At 45.7% G+C, this 21,364-nt stretch overlaps 1 protein-coding gene and 1 long non-coding RNA gene across 2 annotated transcripts; both read left to right on the top strand.

The window, feature by feature from the left end:
- The first annotated feature begins 2,445 nt into the window (after window positions 1-2,445).
- Window positions 2,446-14,066, top strand: LOC126543459 (beta-1,4-galactosyltransferase 1-like). Its single transcript, XM_050190580.3, has 3 exons — window positions 2,446-2,684; window positions 4,017-4,201; window positions 13,731-14,066. The coding sequence occupies exons 1-3, from the start codon at window positions 2,472-2,474 to the stop codon at window positions 13,927-13,929; spliced, it is 597 nt and encodes a 198-aa protein (XP_050046537.2). The 5' UTR covers window positions 2,446-2,471; the 3' UTR covers window positions 13,930-14,066.
- A 77-nt stretch (window positions 14,067-14,143) lies between these two features.
- LOC129387717 (uncharacterized) lies at window positions 14,144-19,830 on the top strand. The gene is made up of 2 exons (XR_008614903.1): window positions 14,144-15,080; window positions 18,989-19,830. It is a non-coding gene; the product is annotated as an uncharacterized lncRNA (long non-coding RNA).
- Window positions 19,831-21,364: the final 1,534 nt, after the last annotated feature.

Raw genomic sequence — 21,364 nt, 5'->3', positions numbered from 1 at the left:
ACCGCCGAGAGTAGCAGTTGCCTGGACACCTGTTCGCTTTCTTGATGCCCATTTATACATACCTAACAATTTTCTCAGCATATATAGTCTATAACTGGCACTTAAAAAGAAAAGAAAATGTACAAAATAACGCTTCGTAACGTGTTTTATTGCACATTACACTTAGGCGTGCTTTCTTATAATACACATACGCCAAGCCAGTGGGACCCCGATGGATGACCGTTACAGGGGCCCTCGATGTAGCGCGCCCCCGTACAGGGTAGTGACTCCTATCGGCCTGCGCCGCGCCGCCGTTTTGCTCCGCGGTAGCCATATTGGGGCGAATCGCTTGCTGCGCCCGTTACTTCCAGCGCTGGTAAAGCAGCATAGTTGGGAAGTTTGCGAAGCTGCGATGTTGTGCGTCAGGTGCTGGGCGATTGAACTGTGTTCAGTCGCAAAAATCCACATGCCAGGGTGTTGTGTACCGCTGTGTGCCGGCCCGACAATGAAAGGCATGCGCCGTTTTCGCTTTCCCCGGAATAAGGAACGGAGAAAAGTATGGGAGGCGTAAATAAAGATTGGAATGCGAATGATAACTCCAAGTTGTGCGAGGTAACCATAACACCTATGCTGCTTCTTATAAGAGTATTGCACCTGTCCGCGTTTAAGTACCAGCATTGTGTGGTTAGAATAATGCCGTCAAGCTTGCTCTTGTTTGTTTGATCATTCTTAAAGCGGTCGGCACGCCGCATTATCAGTTTTTCTGTGACGTGAGATGCGACCAGATTTATCTCGACTTATCCAAGCCGCGCGCGACTGTCGGGTTCCAGAATTTTATTGTTGTCTTTAGCATGTTATCTCGAAGTTTCATTACCGGCTTTAAATTGAGCTCGGCCGAGAGCGGCGGGGATCCCGTTCATCGATGACAGCCGAGCACGTTTGCTGCTATCGCCGCCGCGACTGACGCATCTTTCTTGAAGTGAAAATGGTGTATGTGAATAAGCATTCACGGTTACAACGTATATTTTTGTAAGTCAGCCTTCCTGTAATTCTCCAGCTGTTCCTTTGGCAATCATATGAGCATCGCAGATGGCCAACGCGGACCTAGCTGCACAGTAGTAATTTCCTCTGAGATCTGTGCATGCAAGCATACATAATTTTATTTCTGTGTGCAAGAAGCGCTTAGGTTTGCGAGTAAATGTGCAAGACCTTTATACAACTGAATTTGCAGGTGCAAGAGCATGCCAAACAAGAATATCGGCCGACGCTTCATTGCCCGCCGTATCTACGCTCGCACCAATATGGCGATCACGAGTGCAGTGTCTCCACCCTGCACGGCGGCGCACTACATCGACGTACCCTAATGACCTTCGCTCTCCCGCGCCCTCTATCTCAGAAAGCACGCCACATTAGCGAGCATTCTCTCTCAATTCATACAGCTCTCATATTCTTCCACCATATTCTGCGCCTGCGAATTACACCAACGTGGCGAAACTGCAAAACTGAGCCAGGCGGTGTCACGTGTGGTTCTTTCTCACCTCGCTCTTTGTGGATGGAGCCCACAGGGCAAAAAGTGAGCTACGAGCTAAAAAAAAAAAGAACAGAAGGAAGCAGAAACTAACCATTTAAAGTAGAAATGTATTGCCGGTAAAGTCGATATTTTGTTACAAGCGTCGACCTTAAATACTTAATCTGACCTAGTTAATCAGAATGTAATCTTAATTTTAACTGGCCAACGTCAAGCTTTCGCGGTTTCATATCAACATCATGCTTAATAAATGTTTATTGTATTTGCAACGACAACTGTTTAATATAAGCGACAATGCATTATTACTGTCTCGGTTTATAAATGGCAGAATCAGGCTGCGTCATTTATTTTGGCAGTACAATTGCCCAAAGTCTAAAGCGAAGAAAACTTTGCTTTAGAACTTCTTTTCCCGGCGCAAAGAAAGCTGCAGCATTCCATTGAGTGCTCATGAATGTGATGCTGGAAGAAACAGGAATCAACTCAACGTGAAACTCACCATCACTATTTTGTGGCTTCGCTACAAAAAAGTTACTACAAATTTTGTTTAGTGCGACATGCTTGCAGCTTGTGCTTCGTTTCACATTATGGCAAGGGGCAGCAATTATGTGAAGTTGTTACTAAGGAAACATTCGCTTACGTAGATGAACAAAAACGAAATACGTACGCCGACTTAAAATGTTCACTGACAGCTTGGTGTTAGAAAACGTTGATTTTCCGCGCACTCTCTGAATGTAGCCAGTAAACCCTACAACACTATGTAGGTTTTTCGATTTCATGGTACAGGCTGTAAAGCCGTTAAACAGTCTAAGTGTGCGGGTTGCGGAAATATTCAGCTTTTCAAGATCCTGTACTTTTTGAAGCCGACTGTACAAGTCGAATAAGAGCAAGCTTTGGCTTCCTGCCATTTCCGCGTTTGTTGCATAGTTTCGTTTTGGGTATTTCAGTCGGCTACATTCCAATCAGGATGGATGTGCCATCTCTCGAGGCTGTGGAGAACGAGTTCCCGGAAGTGATGCAAGGAGGCCGCTTCCGGCCGAAGGAATGCACTTCCAGACACAGAGTTGCCATACTGGTTCCCTACAGGAATCGCGCCGAGCACCTCAAGATATTTATCTACAACATCCATAAAGTACTCTCTCGGCAGCAGATAGACTACGGTATCTTCGTCATTGAGCAGGTGAGATGGAGGATTTGTTTCAGTCGCACAGCAGCATTCACATAACCCTAAGTTTTCGACCGCCAATGAGCTATTCACCACCATGATTAGAATTGCCGTTGTTTAAAGTGGGAAGTCCTAATTTTATTTCTGTGACTCTATGCTTCCATGGACAACAGAAGGCCCTTTTGATTAAAGGTTTATTTAGCTCATAAAAGTGCCTTGACATGCTTGCTTCAGACAAGGTGAACAATGCAAGCGGATACACCAGTGTGTAAGAAAAAAGAGATTTCCAAGCACGCGTTAACCGATGTACTTAACCTCTACAAATGTTACTGGAATGTGATGGCCTGGTTTCACGCCTGAAAAGTCAATGCAGTTCTTGGCATTACCCTTTGCGTTTAAAACTCGCATCGTAAACAACAACAAAAATTAAAAAGATACTTCTGATCCTACCAATATTGCTGTTCTTTGAGGTTCCTTTGCTTTGCAGCTCTTACGTATACCCAAAGGATTGAGCAAAGCAAGGTTATAGTGAAATTTTGAGTCAATCAATCGATTGCAGCTCAGATTATTTATGCGAATAAGTCTTGATAACGTTTTGGTAGTAATAGTCACTGCTAATGGGCCTTCTGATACTCTGAATATTCGAGTAGTGATGCTTAGAGTAACTCTAAGCAATAAATTTCTCTGCAGTACGCTGCAAAATTTTATGCGCTGTCACATGAAATACCTGCAGTGACAAAATATTGAAAAATGTTATTATACGAAGGCCCAATGATAGTAAAGAGCAGAACAATTATTGCACCATTATTCCATGTATTACGCAGCATTCTTATGTCTTTTAACTGTACGCTAGGTAGCTTGTCAATTAGGCGGCGACAACCTTGTTGAAGCCAGCTCGATTGAATAAAATGTTTAGCACAACGGAGGCCCGGATGACGAGAAATGTCACATCTGAGGGAATGTTTGCTCCTGCAGCTCGAGGCAGTTGGACCGTTTGCGTGTACGCTTCTATGAGAGTGACAAAACTTCGATGAAGGCATAACGTAGGGTAAGCTGCTATTGTTTGTAGTTGTTAAACATTACGACTACTTATCAAGATGATGCCTAAAGGTTCTGCGGTATCAAGTCCTGTAGCTTTGGCGTAGCGCAGACACCACAAGAGCTGCCGTACAATGACAAGAGCTATTCCTCGATCGCCCGTATTCCTGTCACCATAGGCCAAATCTATGGAATCATATAAATTGGTATGATCAAAAGTGCGTATGGTCACATTTACTCACATCAGTATTTACATGTTTTGCGAAGTGAAACATAGAAACAATCGGGAATCAAGCCTTTTATTTGCAGGGTGACGACGCTGGTTTTAACCGGGCCAAGCTCCTCAACGTGGGCTACGTCGAGTCGACGGCCCTGTACGACTACCAGTGCTTCGTATTCCACGACGTCGACATGGTCCCTCTGGACGACAGAAACGTGTACACGTGCCCAGAACAGCCGAGGCATATGTCGGTCAACGTCAATAACCAATCCGCGTGAGAATGCTCAAATTTTGTTGGCAGTATGATCAGTAGCGCGTTTTCTCGTGTTTATGTTCATGAATATGTCGGGCTGCCTCGTGATGACTGACATTTAAAGAAAGCTTCCCGAATGGTAATACTAGCTACGTTAAAGAAAGCAAGAGTATAATGATTCTACACAACTCTAAAGAATCTATAGCTACATATATGCTCTTTTAGCGAAGAATGAACTATAATGACAGAAGGAACACTTCTAGCTTTATGCTTATTCAATTTATATTGTCTTTACGAAATACATATTAGTAGGTATATATAATTTAGCTTTACTAATTGGGCATGTGGCTGAATAAAAAGAAATACTAAGAGACAGAGAGAGAAAACAAAAGCTGAAAGGCAGAGAGGCTAACCTGAGTAAGTGTCCGGTTGACTACTCTGCACGGAGGATGGGGTGGGAGAAAAGATGAGGAAAAAAGAAAAGAAGAAGCACGAAGTTTACAAATTTATCGTGGTTCTGTAAACTGCATCCATTAGATCATTCATAGCGGACAAATTCTATATGTCAATATATATATTACGTAAATTTGTTCGTTGTGTACAAGAGTTCTGCAAAAGCTGTATTGCCATATTACAATTCTTTTTCAGATTGATGTGTAACATATCAATTTTGTCCGCTTTATATGTACTATCCTATGCAGTTCGCAGAACTGTGATATAATTTTTCCTTCCTGAGTTAGCGATTTGTAAACTTGATAGTCTCGTTTTCTGAAAATTTTCTATTTTTGCCAATATTTAATAAAAAATTTAAAAGCTAAATAAAAAAATTGGAAACCAACGCTCACTAGACAGCAGGTATTTCTTTTAAATGGAACAAACCTCGTCAAATTTGGTGCAGTGGTTGCCGAGAGGAACGAATTCTCCTTTTACATGTATTTAGATAGGAGCACAAAGAAAGCAACAAAATCCCAATAAAGAAAGGCGTCAGACAGGAAGATACGATATCTCCAATGCTATTCACAGCATGTTTACAGGAGGTATTCAGAGACCTGGAGTGGGAAGAATTGGGGATAAAAGTTGATGGAGAATACCTTAGCAACTTGCGATTCGCTGATGATATTGCCTTGCTTAGTAACTCAGGAGACCAATTGCAATGCATGTTCACTGACCTGGAGAGGCAAAGCAGAAGGGTGGGTCTGAAAATTAATCTACAGAAAACTAAAGTAGTGTTTGACAGTCTCGGAGGAGAATAGCAGTTTACGATAGGCAGCGAGGCACTGGAAGTGGTAAGGGAGTACATCTACTTAGGGCAGGTAGTGACCACGGATCCGGAGCATGAGACTGAAATAACCAGAAGAATAAGAATGGGCTGGGGTGCGTTTGGCAGGCATTCTCAAATCATGAACAGCAGGTTGCCACTATCCCTCAAGAGGAAAGTGTATAACAGCTGTGTCTTACCAGTACTCACCTACGGGGCAGAAACCTGGAGGCTTACGAAAAGGGTTCTGCTGAAATTGAGGACGACGCAACGAGCCATGGAAAGAAGAATGATAGGTGTAACGTTAAGGGATAAGAAAAGAGCAGATTGGGTGAGGGAACAAACGCGGGTAAATGACATCTTAGTTGAAATCAAGAAAAAGAAATGGGCATGTGCCGGACATGTAATGAGGAGGGAAGATAACCGATGGTCATTAAGGGTTACGGACTGGATTCCAAGGGAAGGGAAGCGTAGTAAGGGGCGGCAGAAAGTTAGGTGGGCGGATGACATTAAGACGTTTGCAGGGACAACATGGCCAGAATTAGTACATGACCGGGGTAGTTGGAGAAGTATGGGAGAGGCCTTTGCCCTGCAGTGGGCGTAACTAGGCTGATGATGATGATGATGACCCGAGCTAAAGCTTCCTCCTAAAAGGGAGCTTGAGAGTCTGTCGAATTCAATAAGACGCTCATATACCGATGCGGGAACCTTATAAATCATGCAGGTAAAATTTTGAGGGGGGGGGCGGATTTTTCACTTAGGAGCGACGTAATCGTCGGTTAAAATTACGCTGTCGCTCTGCCCGTCGAACGCGGCGCCCTGCTGCTGACGCTGACGATGCGAGCGGAGACCGGAAACTGCGGCGTAGTGACGTTAACACTGCTGTTCCGTTCCTTCGCAGTCTCCGCGACTCTGCTTGACCGTGCTTCGTTGCTGCGTGCGTGAAGTCATAAGCTGCTTCGCTCGACTGTGCATTCCTTTGTTTGTGTATAACGTGCGCACCATCAATTGAAAAGGTGGGCCGACAATGCCGGCGTTCTGTGCAGCCTATGGCTGCACGATAACCAGCGGCCGCGACGATGTTGTCTTCCATTACTTCCCGCAAGACAAGACGCTTTCAGCTAAGTGGGAGGCTGCTGTGAAGCGAAATAATTTCAAGCGCTCAAGAACAGGGGCGCTATAACGTAAAAGTATTCCAAACTTTTCTATTCCAATTCTGCAAACAGCCCATCGCGATTGGTCAAAAACGTTTTTGGACCACCCCCACTTCACCTGTCTGTCACGCGACGTCACGAAAACCGCGATAGCTCCCCATCTAATATGACGTGTACACAGTGATTATGCATAACTTGACCGAGAAAAACAAAAGAAATAGTTATTTCTGATTCGACGCTTTTTTGCCATTAGCCCTCGGCTATTGGTCAAAAGTTTTCGGGCAGCACCCACTTCACCTGCCTCTCATGCGACGTCAGAAAACCGCAAAAACTTACCGCGTCAAAGTGACGCGTACGCGTTAAAGATGCATTAATATGGTGAACAAAACAGAATTTTTTTCTAAATAGCTGCAGGCTGCCCCGTTCCGAAAGGAATAAAAGATGGCTGCCGACGATCGCTCCTGCACTGGCTACTCGTCCATGCCGGAGAGCATGGGTTTATTTGCGTGCAATAAAACTTTTTGCGTGGCCGTGTAGCGTTTTCGAGAACTTTCGGCACGTTTAGGACCTCGTTCTGCCAACTCTTGTTTACTGAGTATCCGTTTTAGCTTCATTCGTAAGCTTCCGTTGCATGCCGCGGCGATTCTCGACGAGCCAGCGCAAGCTAAGCAAAAGAAAGCGGACCAATCACAGACGCCGGCACCACCCTGTATCGGTTATCGATATTCAGTGCAGCGGCTCAGCCCCATCGAATCCCTCTCCACTTGAGCATGCTCCTCGCCTCTTGTGAGCCAATCAGATAAGACAAGCCGCACAGTGCAGGCAGTGTTATTCGTTTATCAAGCAAACAAAAGTGACCTTCCATGAACGAGGGGAGCATTTGATTGGTTTGTTCAAACAACCCTGCGGGTGACGGCCCGATGCTTGCGTCGGCGCTTACGCAAATTTGACGTCAGGAGGTTGGAATAAAAACATATTGCAATAGTTTCACGTTATACGGCGCCAGCAGTGCTGCGCTCTAACCATTTCCGTGACGGCGATTACTACCAGAGTTTATCTATAATGCGTGCTTCGGGTTCTCCTTCGTGTTACCACGCTGAACGGAAGGTGCATGTTTATCTCCCACTCTTGATGCAGGTTTCGTCGCCAAGCGGCGCGAATTTTCTATTCACACGCGTGTTGTGAAACAGCCTGCATGCAGCTACCATAACGCAGTGCAAGTGTATAGTTTGCATGAGTTGGAAAGCTGGCTCACGCCAGGACGCTGCGCTCCCGCTTCTCTCGCGCACATAGAGAAACCGACCATCTCACATAGCCGACGGAATTCGCCGCTTACGAGTAGCGTGCGGATGGCGCACTGATCAAGGTTCTACACTACACGTGCTACAACAGCCGGTAAGCTTTTCCCGCGTTTAAACCGTCTGTGTGGATTGCCGACAGCTTTGGGGCAGCGCAAAAATGCCAAAGATCCTATGAACGCTTATTTTCTACGAGGAGGCCTGCAGGAATATAACACTACAGTTGTTCACCCGGGAAACGAACTCACTGGATCGCTGAGTGCAGCTTGGAAAGAAAACATACTCACCAAAGAACATTTCCAACACGAGGAGATGCTAACACTTCGCCTTCGTTCGCGTCGAAAGCACTGCTTGCACCAGCATGTTTTGCTTCTGGGAGAGGCCGGCTCTTCGCATTTGGCTCGTACATGTATACGGAGTAAAGTATAAACCCGTTACAAGCGATCTTGCACGCGACAGCGACAAGCGAGGTGATAGAGATGGCTGTCGCGTTCACTCGTCGCCTACATGCGAAACTCCACGCGAGCGATGACTTTGAGCGACGGCTTCCCCGTATGAGGGCAGCAATATACACGCCAAAACTAGCGTGGCGCGTGCTTTATTAATTTAAGTTGATGTATTTTACTGTAAAAAGGAGAATAAAATATTTCTGAAGGTCTTGCACTAGGTTCTTATTCTTCCACGTGTAAAATTCAATAGTTTGTTCATTCCGTGCGACAATCAGTAGTACTTGAGTTATGTACATCCAGTTCCGGCTTCGCGCTATTGGCTAGTCGCTCATAGCACTTCCGGGAGACGAGCGACGAATTCTAGATTTCTAGAAACGAGCGATCGAGCGACAACACCGAGTGATCTGTTCAAGCGATGGCCTGTTTTGTCGCTCGAAGCCGTCGCCGTCGCGCGCAATATCGCTCTCATGGGGTTTGGATTTAACGCCAAGCTCCTCAGAGAAATGCAAGCTCTCAAAATTTTCAATTACCGCCTCAGCAAAACAGCACCACACCACCTTGCACCGTGCTTCATGTGTAGCGGTCGGTCCGGACGAACACCATTGACGTCACGAGGCGCCCGACCCATCACAGGCGGAAACGAGGCGCGCGAGCTGCCCCGAGTCCGCTGCTGCATGCACTTTTCATCGAAATAAAATCTGTTTGCGCTTTCTTTCGCTCAATTTTGATGCTATATTCGAATTCGGAGGGTTGAAAACCATGACGTACAGCTCTTCATTCATTTTTTCGGGAAAACCTTTCGGCTTTCCTTTAAGGCCGCAACCTACCACCATATCCTGTACACGGTTTGTTGGTGATGGTCTTTCTCTCTCTCTCTCTCTCTTCCTTGCGCTCACTTTCTCTCTTTTTAGCCCCATGCTCCCTCTCCCCGTGCAGAGTAGCCAACGGCAACTACCTCAGGTTAACCTCCCTGCCTTTGCTTGCAGCTTCTCTCTCTCTCTCTCTCTTTGTGCAGTTAAAAAAAAAACGCAACCTTTGTATACATGTAACAAGAATGCTCTGCAGTTCTCTCTCTGGCTGCTTTGCTCTGCTTGGGGTTGCCAATCGTGTGTTGACTAATTATTGAAAAGAAAAGCTTATCTCGCTTGTCGTTTACCGGAGAAAGAACTGCGAGCCAAGGAAGTATTAGCGACATTCATCTACGGCAGCACCAGTGCTATCGGTAGAAGAAGGCCCACTGCTGTTATTGTTAGCATTTGCAGGGCGCACCTATGTGTTGCCCTGCGTGTTTCCCGGCGCGTGGGTTTTGCGAATTTTCGAGTTTTCGTAACTGAACCTTTTGAGGAGAAGTTTTCTTGGCCTTGTTGAAGTTCGGGTTCAGTAGCGCGGACAGTGGCAGAGCCAGAAATTTCTTGCCGCGGGCTCCTACTTATCGAATTTGTCGAGGGATGAAATACATGAGTAATAGCAGCAAACGAAATTTTGAACGCTACGCACTGTCAAGACAAGTAAAATATGTATTTTTTCATAAAAGAATACACTCGTATGTCAGAAAAAGTGTGCCCGAAATAACTGATATCAATGCTTACATGTTTTTTGCATATTTAATAAGTAGAGATAATATCACACGAACTTTAGAGCTATATCACAACGGCAAGTTGGGCCAGTTGGTTGGGATTCATGGTAAGGGTTGTAACAGCGCTGTGTCGTCGTTTTATCCGTTCTGTTGTCCTTGTCTTGGGTGCGCTGTTACAATCATTACCATGAATTTAGAGCTATATCAGCTCAAAACCATGCAGCAAAGCATTACATGCCGCTGATATGCAAAAGGTAAACGCAGTGAAATGAGGAAGTTGAGGACAAATATTTTAATGAAACTTTGTCATTAAAGAACCTTGCTTACACTTTTGTACATATCAGACGGCCAGGGAAAAATCTAAATGACGCTATCCTTCGTTCCAATGTATTGCGCAGGAGGAGCTGTCCCCGGTCATGTATTTTGAGTAATTAAACCGAAATTATAGTCGCAAGTGAGAGCACATTAAAAAGCAGGAGTTCTGCAAAATATACGAGGGTGAGTCAAATGAAAGTGAGCCTATGCGACTATATGACAAACGGGGCACTTCATTCAAAAGCAGTCTCCATGAGCATTGAGAGATTTGTCCCACTGACTAACGAGTCGCGTGGTTCCCGTCTCATCAAGCTCCTTGGGTTGCTGCTTCAAAAACTTTGTAACTGACCACTTTACGTCATCGTCCGACACGAACCTGGTTCGCTTGAGCTGTTATTTCAATTGCCCCAAAATGTGGAAGCCGCAAAGCGACAGGTCTGGGCTGTATGGCGGATGTTGCAGCGTTTCCCACTTGAACTTTGCCAGTTTTGTGTTAACCACAGCAACGACGTGGGGCGGACCTTGTCCTTGATTAAGAAGACCCCATTCGTCAATTTCCCACGTCGTGTGTTCTTGATTGCGGCACGCAGCCGATCCGGCGTTTTACGATATCGGAAAGGATTGATGATCACTCCAGGGTTAGCAAAATCGATCAGTAATGGCCCTTGACGATCGAAAGAAAAAGTCAACACCCTTCCGGCAGAAATGAAGGCCTTTACTTTCTTAGAGGAATGTTTCCACTTTAAGCGTTGCCGTCATGTTTCAGGCTCGTAATAGTGGCACCATGATCCGTCCCCGGTGATAATTGCAGAGAAGTCATCACCTTCATTGTGATACCGGATCATATGAGTGTGGGTAGCGCCGAACCTCTCCGTCTTCTGGCGGTGGTTCAAAATCTTGGGCATCCATTGCGCACGCGAGAGCCGATAACGCAGATGTTCATGAATTACGGTGTGAACCGAACCATGACTGATATTCACACGCTCTGCTAGTTCATCGATGCTTATCCTCCGTTCTTGTCTAATCAGCTCATCAAGCTTTGCAACCGCGTTGGGGTGATTGCACGGTGGCCTTGGGCCGGTCTTGCATCGTCTTTGCAACTTTCAAGTCCTTCTTTGAACCCTTTGCTTCAACGCTTCTCAGTGGACAATGAAATGCAATGTTCAACGTACACTGCAGCCGTACGGCGACTAATTTGTTTTTGGGAAACAACGTCAGCTGTCAAAAACCTCACGACACCACGCGGTTCAACTTTTCGAGCGTCCATTATGTCACGCAACTATGTTCAACCCAGTGTATGAGAGCAATAAAGAACATTTATCCTAACACCTGCGTGTCACTTTTATAAGTGAGAGATGCCTGTGTGCTACCTGCATGCCTCGCAGATAATGAACCGAACAATTATTGCACGGGGTGGGTTGGCTCACTTTCATTTGACTCGCCCTCGTACATTAGAAATGCGAAGATACAATGGAATATACAAATGCGAATATACACCTTGATAAAGGGCAATAAAGTGTCACCGGAAAGAAAGTTCACTGCACGTATACAAAAAACCTCGCAACAAGATATCTAAATATACGTATAAGTCTCCAATAAATCTACATATCTAAGAAAAAGTCACTGTATATAATGCATCAAACAAGGCAAATAAGTATGTTGGGCAATCACAGATTCACAGAATCCTAATGCCCGCCCCCCGCCTACCTCCACTCCCACCACTTTTCTCCTTTGCGCACACAAGACTGAGCCACCATAGTCGGCTCATCCATGCCACTGTCCCACTCCCCTCTACGCTTTCACTCGCACATGCAGCATGCGTCGAGCGGTGACGAAGTTATCGCCTTAGGACTTTATACCGAACATGAGGGCAATGGCGACGGCAGGAATGCGCCTGGAGTACCCATATGATTGCTTTCGCAATAATATAATAAGAGTATCCTGTAACTGAAGCGTCCCGTGGACCTTTACTTTCAGCAAAAGAAGGAACGAAATCGAGCTTTCAAGGACCGGTAATTCGCTGCGCCGCAACAATGTGTTTTCTTTTTGTGAACCGGAGCACCGAAATGGAAAAAGAAACATACAAAGGAAAGCATGTTGGCTACAATCGAATGCCTACTTTGGGAGCCCAATGTGGCTACCGAAGGAATATCGAAGAAAACGTGAGACGCTTGGTCCACTGAGAACCATACGCATACTGCTCCGTATCCTACACCGGCGCGACAAGGCTTTCTGGAGAGGTTGCACTCAAGCGAACGCGTTCCAATCCGTCGAATCTCCGCAGTGATGGCGACTAGCGACCATTGTTTCTTTTTCTCGTCTGCTAGCCAGAAAGCGTCCAAAACTTCGCATCATAAGTTTATGAGATTATAGCCATAAAGTTTCGGAATTGAAATCCATGCACTCTGTAGATTACGCGCCTCCGCGAGATGCCGCGACGAGCCCACTCGCTATCAAAACGCCCTTGAATCTTTGTGTTCGGATGGAGCTCTTTGCGTTATCCGACTCCCGGTGCATGGGCGTTGCCGCGAAATCCAGCCCGCGTTTGCAATGTTCGCGCTCAAATGACTTTTCGATCGTGAAAAAGACATACTAGACAAAATCCAGAATGATTTCCGGCGCCGGGGGTGGTTTTGGTCGGCGTTGCGCGACAGCACGAAAATATTTCGGGGGGGAGGGGGGCTGAAGCTCCATAAGCCCCACCCCTGGCTAGCCCCCTGACCGCGGATTATTACAGTTGCGGCATGGCCGCTGGTTTGCGTTCGTTTCCAAAACCACCGTCGAGTGAGGATGCAAATTTGACACTGCGAAAGTGGAAGCAGGATTTTTGCTCTTTGCACCATTGCTCCAAAAAAGAGATAGGGTGTTGTCTTTAAGAACAGGAATCCCATTGTGTAGAAGATGGTGTGTTGCGCATGTCGATGACATTTTGTCAACGTTTGATTGAGTGGTAAAGTTTTTTTAATGTTCATGCAAAATATTTTTAGGTTCCTTAATCATAAAGGGAGTGTGAAACCATCACATGGTAACTTGGGGAGGAAGAGAATGTACATTGTAATTTTGTACCTTTAGTCCGGAGCATTTACTTTGAGATTATCATTGCCTACAAGGAACGTACTCAGCAGTAGCCAGTAGGAGAACAGAGGTGCCAGTTCGAGGTGCGAGCCAATCATGAAGTGACACGAGATGCAGTATTATGTAAACCGAGATAAGTGTACTTGAAAGAAAACATTGGGCTGTGCAGCATTCCAAGTGGTTGCCCGAGAAAGACGGGAAGTGTCCTCAGTGAGAAGGTATAGGGCGATCGACTGGACTGATAAAGTCGTTGTGTAGGTGTAATTGCGTACACAGAAAACATTTCCAGAAATGTCGCTTGCAAGCGGATCACAATGTTACACACTCCATATGCGGCGCAAACGTATCGCAATCACTTGGTTATGGGTCCCGGTGAGCATGATGTGAATAAATGTAACGCTTCTTGTGGTTATTTTTTTTTGCAGAGTTTATTACTCTTATTTCTTTGGCGGAGTGAGTGCGGTCAACAAGGAGCAGATGCTGCGCGTCAATGGATACTCCAATAAGTACTGGGGATGGGGAGCTGAAGACGACGACATGTCTTACAGGCGAGTGTCCTTGCAGTCAAGGCTAGGAAGAGATAAAGCTTTCTTGCAGAACTTACAAAACGCTCCATCCAAATAAGCTTATCGTTGATGAAATGTTTATTCGCTCTAGTTCTAAAGTAAAGAAATTACTAATGAAATAGTGAAAGAGGAAATTTTCCAACAATTTCAGATGAGAGTGTTTGGTACAGTGTATAGATATAGGTATTTGAACGTGAATCATGCGTAAATAAGGAGAGTGAATGTACTACCTAGAGCGACCAACGCTTAAAGAATACACACCCCAGGCCACGGTTCCTCAGACTGCTGATACGTTCTTTTATTGTGTGTGTGTGTGTGCGTCTTATTGAGAAGAACGGACAGGAAAGGGGCTAATAAGCGGGTATGCTACCATTGACAGCTCAGACAACTAAGGCGCAGGTGTTCTGCCGGAGAAACTATGTAAACGCGTTTTATATGTCGCCTCTAAACAGGCCTGAAACGAGGGTTTAGCAATTTTCATGTTGTCCATGATTAATACTACACATTTCAAAACTTGAATAAATATTGGCCATGCCCAATTTCCTCGAAATATTAACTTCGTGAGTGGTCTAGCCCTTTTTCTTTTTTTTTTAGAAAACCGCGCTTTCAATTGTTTTTAGTCGCACTAGCAGCCCCGCTCTAAGTTTATGCCATTTTGTTTTGAGTGCAGCTAGGTTGCGTAGACTCGTAGAGAGCAGTGAGGACGAGTGCTTGCGCGCAAACGGGGATTGAGGTCGCTGGTTCGACTCCAGTGCGCGTTTACGGTTTAACTAGGCTAGACTAGTGATAGACTGCACGTGGTTCTTTTGCGTTACTCCTTGAGTCATCGGAGAAATATTGTTATGTTAGGGAGTTGTCACACGCGCATGCGCTCAAGTGTTAGGGCGTAGGCGACTGCATGAAGTGCACGGTGTTATTATGGCTAATGGGGGCGCCACCCGATAGTGGAGTGGACAAGCCTTACTCAAATGTCCCATGCAGAAATGGACGTGCACGTTCAACTTGTGAAACTACTGTTTAAGAAAAGGGTGCGATCTTCAGTCACCGACTTTCCATCCCTCAAATCTGTCTGCAGTGTTGCTGTGAACATGGTGTTATTCTTGCTCATTGCAGGCTGAAACGTTATGGTTACAGGATTTATAGGCGTCCAAAAGATGTGGCGAGGTACGCCACCCTCGCACACGTGAAAAGCAAGCCGAGCGACGAAAGGTGAGATTATTTGTCGTCGAGATCAAGCCTACGGGTTATGAAACGTCGTCAAATTTTTTTTTTTGTTCATTTCCCTTACAGGTGATGACCTGTTAGATGTTTATAAGGTATAGTTCACTGTTGAAGGGACCATCCTTCTTCACATGTTGGCCGGAAAGAAATCGCTATCTTGCAGTCCACCGCCAAGTGTTAGGCGTTAAATTTAACAACAATATAGGTTACACATGCGCGCAGATTTTCAGATAACTGATAAGTCTGTGAATTTCAAAGGATATTTTCAAGTGCATCAACTTCACAAAGCCCAACGCATATCACGTTCGATGCACTGAGTTTGTTGCGTCAAAGCACTGATTTAAGCGCAAGAAACTACGCATTTAGCGTTTTTTGGCATGTTAGCAAAGTCTCAGCAGAAGATAGCTCAGCGAACAGCTAATAATAATTGCTTTTATTAAATATTGAGAGCTTGAGTAATACCTAATCGCTATTTTATGCGAATGTACGCTTCGTGGACAGAAAATAATGTGATAAAGATGTTCAAGTTTCTCTGTACGAGGAATGGTGTTTGGGCTTCTTGGCGGTAATAGGTGCTCACAGGCTGCGAGGGCAAGCTTTAAATTGCTAGTGCAAGGCCTCTCTGGAGCCAGATATCAGCAGGCGCTGCTAAAAGCAGTGCCGGAAGCTCTCTTGAAGCAAAGGAATAGTAGTTCGACTAAGAAGATAACTAACATTGTTGCAACAAGAAGAAGCAAGTGGTTCCTTAAATGTATAAAGTGTGGCATAGAAAACAGTGGCTGAACGGCAATAAGTAAAAGTTGTGTTTTCGGTGCCGTCGAAGTCGTCTACTTTATGTTCGTAGATGTCGGTAGATTAAGAAAGCAGCAATGAGTGTCCTACTAATCATAAAAAAAAAAATTGTCAAACGCACATCAAAAGCGATGTGCAGAGACGCCCGCGACTTGCGGAAAGGTTTATATTGTTCAAACAGTGCAATGCATAGGCCAGCGGCTGCGATAACACGAAAAGAGGGCATCCTCAGAAGAGCATGGTCGTTTAGCGCACCATTGCAGTCGCTGCGACTGCGCTCCACTATTTAGCTCAATAACAATTCTCGGCAGCGGTGAAAAAGGCGAATTCCAAGAGACATTTTCGAACCTTCCAGATTGAGAAACACAATGACATCGGCGGTGTAGTGTACCGTCACCCGCCTAAATTCCGATCTTTGCACTTGCGAGCTCTCTCTGGTGCCTGAGTAGAATTGACAGGTAGTATATGTACACGTTTCGCAGCTGACATGCTTTAACAAACGTTTTGTAATTTTAGCTAGTCCTATGCAGGTGCATACATGTGACAACACTGAAGGTTGGGCGAGTCAACACCTGCTCGTTCATACTGCGTAAAAGTCTGAAACAGCGCAAATGACAGAACGAGGTTGAAGGCCAACGCGCGACCATGCTGACCTACAGGCAAATTTAAGACTCTCAGAATATACCAGTGAGCCCTAGCAACAACATTGCTTAATACTATGGGTAGTGCGAGATGCACAGGGACAAGAATGAAAGGCACGGATGGCGCGAGCATCATCGACCTATATATACCGTGTTCCTCGTGATTTCCTCTCTGGGACGTGCGCATCTCACGCAACCGAGTGTGGATGAAGCAATGTACGTTCTTTATGCACGCATATATGTACTACAACCGCACACTTGAACGGGCCCCGAACCACTTCTTTACCGAAGTTGAGAAAGGCATCTTAAGTTAAATTAGACTATTTCAGAAATACTTTGCCGCAAAAAGTATTCATTCCGTTCTGCAGAAGCAGAGCTATTGGCAACCAAACAAGCCCGTCGCGGTGCTTTCGTTCCTTCTTCAATGACTTGCACTGCGAAGGTTACGGCGGAGTGGGGTGACGGCACCACGATGACTCAACGTCACCGTAGTTCAAATTTCATTTCGGATGTTCACGCAGGCGCCGCTATTTCTGATTTTGGCGCCTACGCCGCGCCAAACGCGGGCGTCCTCAGCAAGTCGCCGTAGGCTCAGCCTGTGGATTCGTCGAGGCCCACCCGCGGCGGCCGCGGTGTCTACGCTGCGTAGCAGGCCGCAGCTACATGCAACAGAAGCACGTATGCGCAGCGTTTGCTTTGTGCACGACAGGCCTCGAGTGCGCGCTCGCGCTCGCATGCTTCTGTCTGTCCATGCTACGAGCTGCGGACTGGCTTTGTCCTGCACCAGTTTGACCAGACGGACAGTGGCCACACCCAACTTGCGCATTTTTGAAGCGCTATCAATACCTCAGTGCGAAGCGAAGTCTGCCAAGGCATCCAACCAGGAGCGGCTAGGAGTGAGCGCGCCCTGGCAAGCGCGAGCGTCGTCTGAGTTTCGCGCGGTCTGAGGCTGGTTGAGTGTTGAAAGCTAGTCGCAGTTAGCGAGACCCGACGGCAACAAAACCGATAAGCAGGGTGGCCAAAGTTTAATTCCTATGCGGGCGGCCGCGGCCGCGCATGAGCAGACGAAAGTCGGCTTCTTCGGGAAGTACGTAATTATTACCGAAATTGGAAAGCACAATTTCGCTTACTTCAGCTTGTTTAATAAACTGCGTCAATGAATATACATAGCAACAGTAGTAAGAAGCGCACTGATCCAAACACCCTTCTTGATTGATGTCAGCTATTAGCCAATAGCAGACGCCTATGGTAATCTGCTTCCTGAAAAGCGAGGAGCAGAATTGTGTTGAAGGGAGCGTGTGAGAGAACGGTGACTTCGCGCTCCGCTTTCAGGCTCCAGGCGCCGCGCACGACTCCGAAATTTGGCTAAGATGTTCACAGCCGCGTACGTGGCTCAGTGCCCATTTGACGACTTTCGTTTAATAACATTGGCGGAACAGTCTTCGCAATACATTGAAGACATCACGCCTGAGTGCAGCCAGGTGCATGTTGTTTCGTGCTGCCTGTCTCCTACACATTCGTGTGTTGAATTATTTGCCCTAATAAAGACACAGTAATTAACTAAATATAAAAAGCGTAATGACAAGTAACGACACTGAATGTCATACGGTGTTATGAAACGTGAGAAGTTGAGTGCTTCTAGCGGCGTTACATTCTCGTGTTTGTAATTTTTTTCGAATGGGGAAACTAAGAAACTGAAATAAAACAAAAGCTACTTAGAACACCTCCGAGTTCCATCGTTTAGCTTGTTTTTGCCACTGAACAGAGCGAACAGTTAGCTTAATAAAAAAACCACTCTTGCGTTCCTATCGAACGTCCCGTACACTTACTGGACGGCAGGGCTGTCAATTATTTCGTGAATGAAAAGCTCGTGATATGACTCGTGAAATGTATAGGCAAGAAGAATAGTGCAGAGTACTGGGAGGAACAAGGGATGTCAACAGAGTATGCTTATTCGATGTGTTTAGTGTCCTTATATTTTTTCATTACTCCGCGAAGCTGTCTGCTTGGGAGCCCAGTACGTTTATTAAGCACCGGGGTTTCACGCAGCGGAGTATTCGCCTTGTTTGCGCGATGTCAATACTAGCCAAACTTGGAAGGAATATGTACTGAGTGTTACGTTCAAGTGTTTCCTTAAACGACTGCGAGTGAAGCTGCGGAACTTACGCAAACATGCTTTAGTACATTAAGAAAAGGGGAGCTTGTTACAGCTCTGCGATTGAAATTAAAAATACCTTACCGATGAAAAGCTAGCTAGCTTCCTCTATGATTGGCTGCCACTCCTTGTGATACTCTACAGCACCCGAACGAGAAATGATCCAGCTGTACAGAAATGTACACATAACGATGCGCCTTTAGTTGCAGCTGTAAGTTCTATTTCTCCCGATTGCTTGTGTACTTTGCCAACAAGCTGTACGCTCGTGCAGAAAGTATTCGTCTCAAGGCAGCGTGAAACATTTTCAGGATGGGGCTCCTCAACAACTGGTCAAGCCGCGTCACTTCGGACGGTCTAAACAGCCTCAAGTACAGACGCATGGACATGGCCTTTAAGAAGCTCTACACTTGGATATTGGTAGACCTCCGAGAGTCTGAACGACCTTCAAGAAGAGCACATTGAAAGGAACTTTCTAGGGCACACGTTTCCACGGCAGTCCAGCATGTACAAATAACGGCACATGGCAGTTTTCCATGCCAAAGTCCAATATCTCATATAGCAAGCGTGATAGAGAGCTGCAAGATGAAGTCTGACAGGAAGGAGACAAGTGCGAGTCTTCGTCTTGTCAGTCTTCGTTTTGCTGCGCTGTATTGCATTTCTGAAGTATTGCAGCACCAACTATCTCAAAGCCGCTCACTGCTGTATACTTGATAGACTGTTCCCGCCTAACATGTTCCACAATACTAGGGCCCATTTAGAACAGAGTGTCACTACTCCTAAATTTACACACTTATCCTTTTCCTCGGGCGATATGTTTTTATTAAGGACACATTCGAAGCGACCTCTACAAAGTGATGTACTCGCAGTGACCGCGACACGAAACCAGGGAGATGAATTATTTTTAAAAATTCTTTTTTTGTGTGTGTATGTGTGTGTGTGACCCTTATCGTAAGCTCTATCCAGTGTCATCAACATGGACGGACGCCTCTGTTTCTGCGAAGATTTGTAAACTTATATTTTTAGTGAGCTCTTCACACTGTGATATTGGATCATTTTTTTTATTTGCCTGAGATAATAATGAAAAGCTTGGTGATATATTTTACGTACACGTCCTAGGAATAATAAATTTAATAAATAAACATTTAAAACTGAGCAATTTTTGTTTTGCCTTCTGCCCACCTTGAGCCTCGAATTACTCAAGCACGGTAAGGATGTTATACGGCCCGGCACTCTATATACAGATTAGGGGGGGAGGGGAGGGGGCCGCTGGGCATGACCGCAGACTCCATGGCCAAGAACAGGAGCGCCAGACCTTACAAAGTTTAATTGCAACGGGCACAAGAAGTGGATCGTAGGTTTAAGTGGCGGCAGCAGTTATGCTTTGCAGGCCAACTGCAACAATATTTTGGTCCGTGCAAGACGTCTCGTTAAAGTTCATGTAAACATACACGAGCCTTCGCGCTAAATTTGACATTTTAAACACGAACGGAAGCGTTGCGAAAAGCTGACAATAGCCGTTTTGATACTGAAACAGAAAAAAAAAAAATATTGGAGGACGCTTAAGCTTCGCTTGTAAGAGTGGAACGCGATAGTACCCGAAGATCCCTGACAAAGATTTCTTTCCACGCTTCCCGGAAACTGCAGGTAATGTAACCGCAAAGTCTACCGGAAAACGCTGGCGGCGAACGCTACGCACGAAGCCGAGCTTTCTGGTATAAACGAGGCCTCTTGCGTGGGCCGATCACGGAGGTAGTACGTCGCCTTGCCAAGAAAATTACACTTTTAAGGTTTGTATTATTGTTTCGCACTTTAAATATGTGAATCTGAGAAGATTTAACTTAGGCAAGCACTGTCTGTGTTTTCTTTTACGTCATTTGTTTGTGGGCTGTCATTCTCAATATCTCGAGAAATAACTTTGTCAGAAATGTAAGATAAGGTATGAGCAACTTTAGTTATAGAAAAATGTGGCAAAATAACCCCCATATACTGCATGTCATGCAGCAAGGTGTGGCATATACCTGCACCGATATATATATATATATATATATATATATATATATATATATATATATATATATATATATATATATATACACACACACACGGGAATTTTCACTCACTGACAACTCCGCCGACGCCGGATTTTCTGTGACACGGAGCCCTTAACACTATCGCTTAAAAAAAAAACACACATTACTGCTCGCCAGAAGTAACGCGTGACCAATCTCTTGGCTCCTCGGCATGAACGGTAACGGCGCACCTGTGCATATACTATCGCTGGTATTGTGTCACACTACGTCCCTGTCATCGAGGCGACGGGCGCACTCATCCACCCCCCTTCGCGTTTTTATGAAGTGGTTACCCTTGTACTGGGCTCCAAACATCTGCTGAAGACCTTCAATGTTCCCCAAAACTGCCCAATCCTTTCCATTGGTCGAACTGAGAAATCCGGAGGCACAGACCACCACGACGAATCCACTGACGGCGTTCAAAACTCCACACAACTGCTGACCCCTTGCTGTGGAGTCCGGTGGTGTGTAGCTTGGACTTCTCCCGCGACAAAAGAGGAAGGCGACGCGGTTGACGTCAGCACCCGCCTCGCCTCGTTCCTGCCCGCGATGGGTCGCGAAAGGTATTTAAGGCAGAAACGGCCCATTTTTAGATAACACGTAGAGGCGCGCTAG

The sequence above is a fragment of the Dermacentor andersoni genome, chromosome 3, assembly GCF_023375885.2.
Source record: "Dermacentor andersoni chromosome 3, qqDerAnde1_hic_scaffold, whole genome shotgun sequence".
Classification (NCBI taxonomy): domain Eukaryota; kingdom Metazoa; phylum Arthropoda; class Arachnida; order Ixodida; family Ixodidae; genus Dermacentor; species Dermacentor andersoni.
This window is presented reverse-complemented; position numbering and strand designations above follow the sequence as displayed.